This window comes from Anopheles coluzzii, chromosome 2 (genome assembly GCF_943734685.1).
Source record: "Anopheles coluzzii chromosome 2, AcolN3, whole genome shotgun sequence".
Taxonomy (NCBI): Eukaryota; Metazoa; Arthropoda; class Insecta; order Diptera; family Culicidae; genus Anopheles; species Anopheles coluzzii.
In genome coordinates this window covers 124,565,994-124,580,918 of record NC_064670.1, presented here as the reverse complement: position 1 = coordinate 124,580,918, position 14,925 = coordinate 124,565,994, and the positions used below count along the sequence as shown (strand labels likewise).

At 48.5% G+C, this 14,925-nt stretch overlaps 1 protein-coding gene across 7 annotated transcripts in view; it reads right to left on the bottom strand.

The window, feature by feature from the left end:
- The window catches only part of LOC120951284 (serine/threonine-protein kinase N), a 64,473-nt gene that overhangs the window by 26,919 nt on the left and 22,629 nt on the right, over positions 1–14,925 (bottom strand). For 5 of the 7 annotated variants that reach the window (XM_040369890.2, XM_040369887.2, XM_040369888.2 and 2 more), the window contains one exon: positions 797–1,118. In XM_040369890.2, coding sequence (XP_040225824.2) covers positions 797–1,118 — 322 coding nt within the window. Of the gene's footprint in view, positions 1–796; positions 1,119–3,445; positions 3,671–8,980; positions 9,066–14,925 lie in introns of those variants that run through there. The other 2 variants (XM_040369891.2, XM_040369889.2) reach the window with 2 other exon arrangements.

Genomic DNA, 14,925 nt, shown 5'->3' with positions numbered 1-14,925 from the left:
AAGTACTCTCTCTCTCTCTGTATTTCCACCCTCCTACGCGCAAGCAAAAACACGATCATTTGCTATAAAAAATGCCTCGTTTTACGATGGTGTACTAGTCGGTCCGGCCTCCTCCATTTTCCACGAAGCAATGTAATAACCACGGGCCAAACATTTGTCCCGCTTGTTACACACATATATGGCGCCTGTCAAGCGTTTTGGGCGATGCGTTTTGTCAACAGCTTCGATGGATTTATCAACTGCACACACGCGGGCGCGGAGGGGGTGGCAAAGCATCGGAACGTTGTTGTGGGTGTTTCATTACAAAGCAGCTGAGAAACATGAGTCGGTGTTGAAATCGTAGATGAGATTATTGTTCCACTTGTTAGCTCTGCATGTGCCGACACACGGTCGGTGCGATATTGTAGTACAACACAGCAGTATCACACAGGTATACTCATTACATTCGGGTTCCGTTTGTTTCAGATTTGTCAGAGTTCTCTCTTTTTGGAGCTTAGATGTGTCATTAAACGGTTGATGTGTTTAGCTAGAATTGGATTGCATTGCATTTCAATAGGGAAGAGACCTTGTAACTGTCAAAAGGACAGGACAACACAAACAAGGCTAAAAGTTTAAAAAGCCGCCCTTTGTCGAGCGGATTGCATATTATAGGGCGTTTTAGGCACTATCAAGTGTAAATCTCCACATCGAATCAAATTACGCATTAATTAAGGCACATACAGACCCGAAACTTGTGTCTTCTCTCTTCCCAAACATGCCTATTCCCTTCTAATAACTCTCGATTGAGGATACATACCGTGGCCACCATTGTTGCTGACACTGTTGCCCTGTGTGAGGATGATTTGGCTTTCCAGCTCGTGCAGCTCCGACTTGAGCTCGGCCAGCTTGTTATTGCTTTTCTTCACGATCGAGGCCACGTCGGACAGCGAGCGGCGATCCGTCGCGACCTCGCGCAGCTTCTCGGCGCCCTCCTTGATCTTGAGCTCCTTGCGGATCTCGCGCCGGATCGCCTCCTTGATCTCCTCCAGCCGGTCCGGCAGCAGCTGCTCGGACACATTGTCCGGCAGGCCGTACTTGTGGCTCAGCTCGTACAGCACGGGATGCTTGATGTAATCGCCCTGCAGATTTGCGGTGAAGGATAGAAAAACGAAAGATGAAGGTTAGAAGATATCGGGTGTACGCAATGGAAAACAAACAACAATAAAAAGAGCACTTAAAAAAGTGTACTACGTCTCTATCTATAGCGGATTGTTTGGAGCCGGGGAGAAGAGATCTACACGCGGGCTGATTGAACACGATTTGTGCACTACTTGACCGCACAACAACGACACACACAGCAGTTGTTTACTACGCACAAGCGTGATGGATGTAGTGCGCTGATGTACCGGTTCGCTGAGCTTCTGCTCTTGTACTGTGAAAACCTCTTATCGGTCTGTCCCCATCTTACGCCGAGCTTCGGCGGAAAATCGACTCAAGCGCCGAACTTGAACTTGATTCTTCGCGACCTGAGTGGGGCGCCGGGCAAGTGTTTCTGCTTCGCTGCATTGTTGATGTTTAGTTTTTGTCGTTGTTGAGAGGCATGAGAGTTGGGCGGGGATATGGGAGAATAATAATTTGTCATCCCAAGACGTTCCGCGGACACCAATTCGCAAGATAAATGGTGAAACTTTTCCCCCTGTTAAATGTCGCGGACCGCAGCTAGCAAGAGCATGATTCTTGAAGCATGATGACACCGCCAGCAAGTGGAAAAGAAAGCTACTGTTCCCGTGTTCCGTCGCAGCTTCTTACCATTTGTGGTAGCATACATTTCATCTCTAGGTACCAAAAAAGGACCAAAATGACCGTGAAAGTGACATCTACAGTTTGGTAGCCAAATAAATCACACCGTTCGGCTGGCTGGCCCTTCTCGGGCCAGCTGGCTTTCCAATGGTTGGAGTGAGGACACTAAATTTCATTTAAGTGTACCTACAAGCAGAAGGTTCTAGCATTCTATTAGTACACGCAACAGGGATACGACAGGGAATACACACACACGTTCGGAAGAGGAATGGGATGTTCGGTAAAAGTTATCTGCTGCACCATATTTACGAACAACGACCACAACAGCGCGGGCACCGAGCGATTGGGATGGAATTTCCGAGGCGAGACATTATTTATTCCACAACCTGGCGGGGAAAACTGTCTCCCACCGGATCCGCGCGGTCCGGATCCGGAGAACGTTTTGTAAAACTAAATTTTTGCATAAATGTACCACATTTCCATATTCATGTAGCAAAACTCGATGGCGGTGTGTGTTGTGTGTGTGTGGCATCACCTGCCGTGCGATCGTCGCAATACGAACCGAACCGAACACGCATAAACCTCAGGAACGAATGTCCCGGATGGAAAGTGATATTTATGTACTGACGCAATGGCACCACAGTGTGTGTTAGGATGGTGGTGGGTGCAGTTCGGCTATAAAAAGGGGGAAAAATTGAATATCCATTTCAGGCACCTACAACGGTAGCGATTTTGTAATAAGGTTTTGCGTGGATGAATAATTACAATCAAATTAGCTCATTTATTCAAACATATTCTACCGAGAAAATGATGGAAAAACAGACACACGTGCCTAATAAATATCAGTCTTCAAGCTCTCCTTACATGAGCAGTTCGATAAAGATAATCGCCAATTCAAAAAGACGATTCGCCGAACACGTCCAGCGATTTTCGTGCTCTCCAACAATCGCAATGCAAGTCAGCAGTCACGTCAAAACAAATTTGCTTTATATTCACCGGATCGTTAGAAAGGAGCGAAAACGGGGGGAACAAAAAGAAGGTAGAAAAAGCGACCACCAATTTACACCAAGCGGAAATGATTGTGTTGCTTACTGTTGGCTGCCCCGACGACCACTCTCTCTGTCCACCACCTTTTGGAGGCTCTTTTTTTGTTTCTTTTTGGGGGGTGTATGATCACGTTACCACAATAAAGCGCTACCAAATTAGCAGATTAAGCATGACCTGAACACTCCGAGCCTAGTGGATGATACCGTGGAAGGTGCGCAACTTATCTCTGTGTACCCGCAAACTGACCATCAAATGAAAATGCGCGTTTGAGACGAAAAAGATAAAGACCATTATTTCCTTCGACCTGATGCGTTTTTGCCGTTGCTATTTGGGGAGGGGAGATGGCGAATTTGAATCGAGCGTGAGAAAACAGCGGACATACAGCGAGCTGAGAGCAGTGTGGAGCGGGCTAAGGGAATGAATTTTGGGGTACAAAATGTCTCGCCATCACGCGAGAACCGGCGTCATCTAGCGCGAATTAGCTACACCGGAAAAAGGCATCTGCAGGATGGTGCAGGAGAGCACGAGTGGGGCGCGCATTAATCGGGAAAAGATTGGAACCGACCGGCGATCTGGCAGCGCTCTGCGTTTGTGTGTCTGCCCGGGACTGTTCCGTTACCTTTTCGACGACGGCCGCACTGACGCAGGTGCTGAACACGCGGCTCCGTCGCCGCTTCCGATAGCGGTTGTTGTAGTCCGTTATGTACAGTGCCATGGGAGGGTTTTTTGTTGTTATTGCTGCTGCTGCTGGTGGTGGTGCTCTTCTTTTGGGGTTGTTTCACAAACACTGCTCTCCCCCCCTCCGGGAGTAGTGTGTGCAGTTAGCTTTGCTGCTTGATTTACTTTTTACTCTGTCTCTTTGTCTCTCGCTCTTTTCTTCTCACTTGGTTTTGTTTTGCTGAAACTGTATCAGTATGGTGACTTTACGTTTAGCCATGTGTTAATGTTTTTTAGAGCACACTGTACACCGACACACACACACAAGCGCGCGCGCGTTGTACGACACTACGTGCGTTTCTCGGTTGCGGATTGCGTTGTAAGTCGCGCTTTTTACATGCACACACTGCGACGTAACATACACCACCACCACACACCACCGACGGACCCCAAAAACCCTGGGCGGTAACGGTGGTTTAGTTTGCCGTGGAGATGAGAAAATGGGTGAAAAAAGCCGTTCCGAGAGAGCCAGCCGGAGCAGCCAGGGCAAGAGAGGAACTGTTTGCTATTTATATCGAAATTAAATCACTTGCGCTGGATCACTGCTGCACATTGGTTCTCTCGTGCTCACTCTCTATCTCTGTCTCTCTCGCTCTATCTGTCTCTGAACCCGGAACCCGGATGCACTTGTGCACACAAACCCCCGTGTGTCTCGTCATCGTTCGGTGGGAATGCACGTGCCGGTTTGATGAGGCTTGACTTGAGCTCCAGAAATTATTAGTTTCACTTTTCGAGCCATGACACGCAGCAGTGACCAGCCAGCACACATTTACTCCCTTGCCCTGTCGGTCGGTTCAACTCGTTTTCCCTGGTGGTGTGCCGCCGTGTAAAATACCGGAAATGCTCCAACAAACCGATTACATTATGTCTCATTAGAAGATCGGTCTACCCGCGTCCACACGCGCATAATACATCCCGTGGAGCAGCGGAAAGAGGGTGTGAGATGCACAGGTTGATGCAGCTGCGTAGCGTCTGTGGCAGTGCGTGTGGCACTCCCTTAATGTCTATTAATTGATCTCCGCAAAAACACACACACACACAGATAAAAGAGCAGAGCCGGTTAGTGACATTTCCGATCCGGGATTGCCACCACACCACACCAGAGAAGACAGTTTTGCTCGCAATTGTGTAACTTACGCCGACTTACGCAGCGCGCAGGAAAGAAGTAAGAAAACAGACCAACGGAGGAAGGATGGAAGGAAAAAAACGTGCTAAAACATGAAACATGCAACGTGCGGGCCGTCTCCTCCCAGTTGGGTATGGCGCAAGTGCATCATCACACAGCATGGGAATGAACAGAGCCCGATTGTGTGGCAAAAACGTGCGATGCACAATCGAAGCTGCAGGGGGTTTCGTGAGTCATTGAGTAAAGCTTGAGTCACTTGGGTTTGTTGCGTTTGGTTTGGTTAGTTTATCATCTAATCGATATCTGATAAGTGTATGATAATGATCGTATGCACTATTTCATCTGTTTCGAGCAAAAGCTTCCAATTGACACCCTTTCCATCTACTCCGACCACACAGCCTCACAAACAACAGTAAGCTAGCTGACAATTATGCAAATCACGCCATCACGCAATTACCAACACCCACACATCCAGCAAAAACTTTCGTCGAAAGGCACGCCAGAAAAAAAACAAAAGCAAATTCTATCAAACTTTTACTTTCTTTCCGATTGTGTTTGTTTCATTGTCGTCATCATCAATCCTTCATTAGGAAGGTTCGTGTGGGAGGCGAAACAGTGTTTGCAAAGTCTATTCTTGCTTTTCCGGCGACTCACCATCACCCCCGCTCGGTGGTCTGACGGACGATCTGCGGGTGGTAGAAATAACAAAGCCGGCCGATATCCTGAAAGCTAAATGGGAAAAATGGCCAAACCACAGGCACAGACACTGTAGCTTTGTGTGCGTTTGTATGCCAATTTTATGCGGCAAAGAATGAGACGTTAACCAACAAAAAAGGGGGCGAACATAGCATAGACGTTCGCATAAAACTTTCACTTTGTTCCTGATCCCCGCCATGACAGTGATGGAGAGAGAGCGAGAGAGAGAGGGAAAGAGAGTACGAGCATAGGATGCTTGATTGAAACAAAGCAAAACTGCCAAACAGATTGTTCAACATCCCAAATTTCGGACCGTCCGACACACGTTGCACGTCGTCGTCTCGGTGCGGATATGCCCGGAGGCGTCCCGAGCAAAGTAATTCTGTGCATGGTGAAGTGGACACGAACACAACTTCATGGCTATCCGGGTAAGGCGTTCCCCTTGTTCCATTAAGGCAAAAATGGCATATCGTGTCTCATTAGGCATTCGGCGCTCGGAGGAGCAAGTTTATCTCGAGCCAAAGTTTAATTGATTATGTATATTTAAAGCTGTGCATCCCCATCCCCCCGAGGGATGTTTATGGACATCCTTGGCAGGGGAAGAAACGTGACAAATGACGCGTTAACAGGGTTAGATTGAAGGCAAATGTTCACGCGCACCTTTTCTGCTGCTAAACCCACACCAGATTACTCATTAATCTCATATGCCACCGCACGCACGATCTCTTGCGTCTTATTTTAGTGCGTCTCTGTATGGCGATAATCCCAACCGTATGCTTCCTATCAGCCACAACCAATAAAGAGTTGCTACTGGTGGTTGACTAATGGGCATAATCATCTCACCACCATCACCACCACAATCACCGCCGAGGTGAATAGATCCCGGAACGGACGACCAAGCGCAGACTAATGTCGATCGCTCTCCCCCCAAGGAAAGTGAAAGTGACTTCCCTGCCATGCTGCTAGGAGATTAGTGGAATCCACCCAACCAACGGGGGGGTTTAATAGTTTAGCGCGCAACTCATACAGGGATTTTCGTTTTTTTTTTTTTTGCTTGGTACACAGTCCCCAGAGTAGTCTGTGCTTCCCGCGGTCCAATTCCCCTTTCACCGAGACAATAAATCATGTCTCATAAAATAGACATTCCTACACTTTGCAGCCCACAGCAGCGGGGTGCGGAACTAAAACCCCAAAGTTCCGACGGCGATCGGTGCGCGATCTCTTCTGTCTGTCGCTTCCAAAAACAAAAATCCCCCAAAGCGACGGGCCACACCAAGCCAAATATGAGCGGATAGCTAGCTAGCTGCGGGGTAATCACGATGAAAAGTTCAATCAGAAACACACCGAAAGCGGGCGTCAAAAAGCCTAACCGTGTGTAGGTTTTGGTCGTTACGGCGAGTTATTATGCTGCAGAGAGCTTGTGGCATTGTGGCTGGAACATTGGCATTTGCACGCGCTTTTGCGCGATCGTGGAGGTCCTCCGGCGCACCATAGTTTGGCGGATGCAATTTCGCCCGATTCAATTGAGCCTGATTGATGGCGGGGCGGACTACAAGCGAGTACCTAGGCTAGAGAGAGGGCGCGACGCGGGTTTTGGAATCCATTCACTCATTCCACTGCTAATTACTCTCTTCCGGTGGATCGTTTGTCAACGATCGTTCACCCCCGCCGATCGTGTGGAGGAGGAGAGTTGAGTAAAAACAGTGCCCGCCCGCTCGCCTATCACTCCAGCGAGTTGAAGAAGATTAGTCTGCCCCCGTTTTATTCAAACTCAAATCCTGCTGCTTTTGCGCGCCAAACGATGCGCCAAATGCCATTTCACTCTTGAAGAAGCACGCGCCCGTCTTGTCCGCGCTGGTTTGTGTGTGTTTGGGGACCGTCGACATCTCTCGCGCGTGTGTGTGCTTTGAATGCATAATGTGAGCCGGCAAACGAACGGAGGCGTGGAGCATCATCCCAACGATCGGATCGGTGTCTCGAGCGACATATAAGGGGACACAGACAGGCAGATGGAGATGCGGTGGCGTCCCTCCCATACTTCCCATACAAGCCCACAAGTGGTGCACGCGATCTTCGCGCATGCCAACACGCGCGCGCACACGCACGCCCGCCCGCTTGCAGTAGGTGGAGGAGGAGAAGGATCGTCACCGTCGTTTGCGCAACTTTGCGTATCTGCGCATGGGGCTGCTCTACACCACCGCAGGGAGGAAGCAGCGTGGAGGTACAACAAAAAGACCAGCGCAAAATTCCGGTCCTTGCCCTCGAACGCCATTTCTGGCCATTGCCATCGCGGCCAGCCTTCGCACCCATTCACGGCCACGGCGACGACGACGGCGCGCGCGTGCGAAGGAAGAACGTGAGAGGTGGTGATCGCAAACAACAACAACAAAAAACCCGTCGTTTTCGGTTTCTTCACGCAGAGGTGTTAAAGACCGTACCGGTTGTATCCGAACAGAGCATGAATGCTGGTGGTGGGTGTCTGCCACACTTAGCAACTAGCCACACAGCATACCCATATTTCGTTGTGCAATACAGACATGGGAGAGTGACAGTCAGTGTATGTGTGTGTGTGTCCAAAAAGACACCAAACGAATTCTAACAAAATCGACAGCTCCAATAATACGAGATCGAAATGAATGTCTGGCTTCCATCCCAAATACAACGCGTTGTTGTCTCTATAGCCCCACGTGAGAATGCTATTGCAGGTGGACGTCTTTATCAGAGCAAATGTTATCTTATCTCGTGCGCCATTACCAAACATTGCCCCCCGCGATTGGTGGTACCGCCGATCCTATACATTATTGCTACTACAGCCAGCTAGCCAGACGGCCAACTACGGAGCGCTTGAGCTGCTTCTAATGAAGCGTTACCACAACACACAATCAACACAAAACACATCGTGCAATGCGAGTCTTGTTGTTTGATCTGCTTGTAATCGTTTGTTTTCGCGTGCTTTTTTCCCCCCAACAGTCCCACAGTTTTGTCCGTTCTGGTCCGTTCGGCGGTTTGGTCGAAACTTTATCGTGTGTGAAGGAGGATTTGCCGTACACCGCCGTCCCTGGAGGAAATGTGTTGAGGTTTTGCAAGCGCGCTTTACTCCATTACACACACACGCGAGAGATAGAGATCATGTGAAAATTGCACCCGAACACGCCAAACCCATGTGCTATGGGTTGTACAGCGTGTGTGCATGTGTCAATAAGTTTCATTTCCGGTAGTTGGCTATGGTTGCAGGCAAAGAGAGCGATGGAGAGAGAGAGAGAGGGACAAGTCAGAGGAAATAAACACAAATGAAAACACTTTTTCCGAACGTTGGGGCCAATTTCCTTTTCCATTACAGTTCTGATCGTTGTCACTTTAGCCGAAGCGTTCGAAGTTTCATTTCAGATATTGTGGAGTAACACGCAACTAAGCAGAAATGCGATTTACATTGATTTAAATTCCACAAATCGTTCCACAACAAAATGTAAGACTGTTGATCACTCGGCGATTGAAAAATGCATCTTGTCTTCGATGCGCCGGAAGTGTGATAACACACAAACACTGGTATGCTTTATATTTCACTTTCTGATGACCTACAAGACACTTTTTTTCTGTTCAAACACAATAAAGTACCATTTATTGCTACGGTTCCAACATCTCCACTAAGCAGTAGAAAGCATCCCGTGCGGCGTAAGAACCAAAGCCAAACTAAATGAAGCTTATGGTAAAGCGAACTACCTAGTGGCACACCACACAAGGAGTTTGGTTCGGGAGTCAAATCGACGATAGGCCACCAGATAACGAAAGATATGCGCGCGCGTTGTGTCAACAGTTAACGCAGTTAGAACACATCAGGTGTTGGGTTATCGCAAGGCACCCGCCAGTTCGACAACTTGCGGAACAGTTTTAATGTCCCAAAAGGAGTTTGACAAGACTCACCGAATCTTCGTATTACATTCTTGCACGCCACTGCGGAACGTGAGCTCCGAGACACAGACTACCGGTCACTAATGACCTAAACATCGTTCAAAAGCTCCCTCAACTCTCCACAGAAGCCAGACGGCAAACATGCTCTGGAAGTTGAAGAGCAGTGCCATCGCCTGCTGTGCCTACGAGTGACTACGACACCACAGTCACGAGGGCGACACAAAGTATTCATCCACGCGGCAGCAGATTGCATCCGATTGAACCTTAAATCGATTAACGTTCGATAAATTGCTCCAACCCCGGGATCGTTTTGCCAATCTTCTTCGACAAACAGACGACGAAGCGCACGCGGGTGTGGAGACGACGTCGTTCGGGATGTCGTACCGTCGCGCCTTCCTGCTGCGAATGGCAATCCGAATCCGTGGGAGTGAGAGCCGGTTTCATGCTCTTCGGGGTGCCCACTTTCGCTTTTTCTTTCCCCTAGTCGCCTACAACAAAAAAAAACGTCATGATACACTTGTGGACAACAACAGGGCGTGCAGAGCGAGCGTGGAGTTGTGCGCAAGAGGATGAAAAAATAAACCAATGACTTCGCTAATGAAGAACTCCTGCCAGGAGCCTCGCTGCATGTTACGATGCACCACCCGAGACTTAGCAAATCAGTAGTACACAAATCGTATTCAAATCATGTCGCGATCTGCACGCTATCCACCTCTCTTTGGACTTTGGTAACGTGTTGGGAAACAGGATCACTGTTTCATGGTGTTAATGATGAAGAATATTGTGCGTTTATCCTCCTTAAGACAGATTTTAATGCATCCGCTGGTTCAAGCTGGTCTCCGTTGCTCCTTCTCCTCAAGTTCTCATCTCACAACAGCGATACGGTGCAATTTAAACACTTCCAGGTCACGGAGCAGAGCTGGTAATTAGATTTGCTCATTACAGTTTCCTCCCCACTGCCAGTAGAGAGCGCCGCCAACACAGCCCAGCCGGAGAACCTGAGGATGATCAACTCGTTGCGGACGGAAAGATGCGTCGTTTTTTCCTCCGACACCGTGTGTATACTAATGTTGTGTACATTCCACTTCAAACAAAAAGCTTTCGAGAGAGAGAGTATGTGTGTGTGTTATGGAAAAGGACGTAATTCACATTCCATCCCCAACTAACAGGCAGAATCATCGTCTGCTCGGTAGTAGAGTTTCATTCCCGTGTTGCAGTATGTAAAGACATTCTTCGTCATGCTAAAACATATGCTCTTTTACTCTTTCATGTACGATTTCTAAACCCTCGAAGCATGACAAAAAGAAGGCGGAAAGAATTTGTAACTCGACCCAAAAACTGCATACGGTGTCAGAATAACTAATACCTCCGGACGGGTGCGACCTCGGGCAGGGATGGTTTAGCAGTAGCGTTGTAGCCATCGTCATTGACTTGGGATACAAAACCAGGACATACACAGGAAAAGAGAGAGAAAGGCAGAGAGAATCCTGCAAACGGCTCGACCCACATGGCCAACCTTTCTCCTCTCCCCTGGTCGGAGGAAACGAATGGCACGACTGGTATTCGAAGGATTGGGGACGGTTGGCCCGTACTCGTTGCGACAATCCAATTATCATATATTTTATCGATAGCATAAGGGTAACCTGCCACCCCATAAGGGCGTTCACTCACGCGTGCTCCACACACTGTTTGGGACGAAGATCCAAAACCAGGCCGCCCTTGCTGTTGTGTCCTTTCGCTCTCACTCGCTCCCGTCTAGCGCGAACGGTGGATATAATATCCTGCTGTAGAGCCGCGCTGCGGCATAACACACACAGTTGCCCGTTGCCAGCCACTGCAGCCACGTTAGGCTTGCTGGTCGCCGGTTGGGTCGGGTTTAAATTGACTTTCTGGCGTACGTGCTTTCGTTTTCAGCTAATCGACACACACACTCAACACCAGTCGGTTGCAGCTGTATTGGAAGAAATATGGTGATAAAAAATACTTTGAAGCTGTGAGGCTTATCAACTTTGTGAGGTCCTCACAGTGAAACCGAGGAGTGCTTGTTGGCAAGTCTTCCTTATGGGTTTGTTTCACAACAATAATCGAGAAGCGTTTTGTGAACTAGATTGTTAGGTATCATTTGCATGACATAACCAGCTATTTGAACTATATGTTACCTTCAAAGTTCTTACAAAGTTGAAGTCAATCTGCAAAATAGAATTAAATTATGTACTCTCCTAGCTATATTCCGTAAACACATTTCATCGCCAGAAATACACACACAGAAAAGGCCCTTAATCATACACAACACCTTCTATCCGTTGTCGATCGTAGCATTGCAGCAGTAGGTAACATAATCCCTTTCCTTCGCTACATCTCAACAGACCCACTGTCGTTAGACAGCGGCACCTTCGACATCGTTCCTCGGCGCGCACAAGAGATGTATCAACAAAATTAGCGATCTTATCGGGCGCGTTCAGTCCATCATACCCTTTTCTCGCATAACTGTTGGGGAGGTAAAACTGTTGCTGCTGCCGCCAGTCTCGGCTCTATGACGTATCAGCGGCCTTATATCACCAGCGCACCTCCAGAAGCGGAGAAACAAAGAACCGACCAAAAGGCACGCGCGCGGCTCTCGGGGTTTGTTCGTTATGCTACAAAGTTATGCTGAAAGAGAAAGGACTGGACGGGACACCCACCGAAGAGGAAGGGGGTGTGATGGAGCGGCAAAAATAAAGGGCCTCTTTCCCCAATGCAAAAGTGTCTATTGCCACACAGCCAGCCAGCCAGCCAACACACAAACCAAGGGTGAAAGTAATTTTGATCTACACTGTGTAGATTTTCTCCACTTCCACCAGCACGTTCCCTTCTGATTAGCTTTCCTCTCTCTCTCTCTGTGCTTTCTTCTCCCGGACGCGGCAGGAATTGTGTCTGACAGTAGTAGTAGGTGCAACGACCCCCATCAGCATCGCCGTGTGTCCCCTGCCTCGTGTGGGCGTAGGTTTTTGGAGGGCGTTGTAAAGAAGGAGGAGTTCGATGAGATTTTTTATCCCGATCGGTAGCGTTGGAGGTTTCAGTTTTCCCCCCAAAAAGAGTGCAACCACACGCAGCAATAGTAGCAGCAGCGGCGGCAGCAGCAGTAATATCATGCAATTACCAGGGCTACCTCGAGAAGCGCGTCCCCATCTCGGCACACGCGAAGGATCATAAACACAGTGAAGAAACGGAATCCGCACTCCACCCCGTCGATCTATATTGTATAGGCACGATAATTAGCAGGTTGAGAGGTTACAGGGCCCGCGATAGCGCAGAGGTAAGCCCTTTTTATGCAGGGAAAACACAGCCGAGAGCAATGAAACTCCATCCCATTTCCAAATTGCATCTCGTGGAGTCTCCCAGCTGCTATGCCGCCGCCGCTTGTTAGTGAGGGCTAATTTGAGCTGGGAAAAATCTCACCTAAACACAGCCAACGAGAAACTGAAGAAAAGGTTGGATGCGGGATGTGTTCAGGAGAGGAGAAAACAAAATGCACCAAACACAAAAGCAAACTATTAACAAAAAACGCCAAGAAACAAAACTACCGTTGCCGCCGCTGCTGGAGGAAAGCATGGGCTGCAATGCGGTGGCAACAAAAGTAATCGATTAACCTTTCTCTGCCCCTTGGCGGGGCTCCAAGAGACCACCAGCAGCAGCAGCAGCAGCCGTCGCTTCGCCTTCAAAACCTTCCTCCCTTCAGAGATCTGCCAATACATATGTATTTCCTTCTTTTGGCTCAATTTCCCGCGCGTGAACAGAAGAAATGCAGACGCGAAAATGGGCGCGCTTGTGAGAAACTGCTCCGGCACAATGAAGCTGGCTGTGGAAACACACTTCTGTATGTGTGTGTGTGTGCCTTTGCCAATTTTCTGCCAATAATGCCAGTGCGAACGAGTTTAACCCCGTTCGGTCCATTAACCTTCCGGTCCCAGGCCTCCCAAAACTTTGCCGCAATCGAGCAACCGAAAACCGAGAGCTGAGGAGCTCAATACTTTTGCTGAACACCGAGATAAGGGATGAAAAACAAAAATTAAACCATTAAGAAAAATGGTTTCTCGGCCTCGATGGGTAGTAGGAGAGGATTAAATCATTATAGGATCTTATTAAATTCCTTCGCTCTGAGGGTTGTTGAAAGCTAATCGTTTAATGAGGCAGAGAAATCAAGAAATGGTTCACATAATTCAGAGATCACAGTGCTGTTATCAAACTACTTTTCAAAAATTGGATTAAGAAACGAGGTTGTAATGGATAGAACGACCTAAAACACATTAAAAGACCCTTTATAAAGTGTCCCGATGACAATTATATTCTTACAATGTTGTCAAAGAGCCCCGATGTTCGATGGGAAATCCCAACTTTGATCGAATGCCATCGCATCGGTCGCTTTCCTAATCGCATTTCAATGCACCAACAACCTTCAGTTATTGTGTGTGCGTGGTTGTGGCAACTCGCATTAAATTCGAAGGCACAACGCACAACACAACACAACCATTAGGCTTATTTATTATGCATTTCATGACTTTCCATCCGACACCCAGTCCAGAGTGGTGCACCTGTTGGCCCAGATGGTACCATCAGACCTAGAAACTCGATGGCCACGGTCACTGCTGAGCTGTTGTTTTTGTTGTTGTTCCACGGAGGGATGAATGAATTGAAGTGCTCAAGTTGGTCAACGGCGTAGTGCTTGTGGGGCCAAGTAATGAAGGTATATAAAAACAAACTATACCACCCCTCCTCTACTCCCTCTAGCCCCGGATTACATATTTAGTCGCAATCGATTTCACATAAACCCTTGATTGGGAGGCCCGTAATTTGGGCACGAACCGAACGAACGACTGTACGGACGAAACGAACGGAACCGTACACAAATTGAGGCCGTCAATCGCTTCTCCCCCAGGATGAGCTTCAAGAAAGCCCCCCCCCCCCCCCCCCCCCGAAAAGTCGAGCCATGCCCGACAGTACCAGAGGGGGAAAAAAGCGCTTCGAAAATAGACCAAGTTTTATCGATCACCGCCGCCCACCCAGCCCTTTTCGCTGAAGTGTGTGCCACCAAGGGGCAAAACTCGTACCCCTTCCCAAAAAAAAAAGCATGAAAATACTGCTGTACTCTAACTACACTCAACGGTGCCTGCGTCCACCGCCGGTGTGTGTGCTTTACTCCACCGAAAGCCCAATCCGATTCTAACGGAACCCTCCTGTTGGCGGCACCGAGAAATCGTACCTCACACCATCGACCGAAAAGAAGAAGAAAAAAAACGTAATCACGCTTGCGAAGCTGGTTGCTCTGCTCTGCTTTGCCCTCTGGCGCTGTGAATTATAATTATAACGCCTTCCACCTTATTTTGGGGAGGGAGGAAGTGTTTTCGGGCTCGAGGGAGGAGGAATTTGATTTCAATTCTTTCGCCCCATCTGGCCCGGATCTGGCTCTCCGTAGGGGCCGGATGTGTTGCGCGTTGTTGTTTTTATTCCATTACACCCATATCAACCGCCGCCGCCTACTAGAGCCTGCATTTTGGGTAGAAAAGCAGCAAACACAACACCTTTGGAAGGCACTCACACACTGGGGCACTTTGACCTAAGCGTAGACTTCCTGGTCTGGCTCAAAGTGGGCCGATTCAACGACCCAGCTGGAA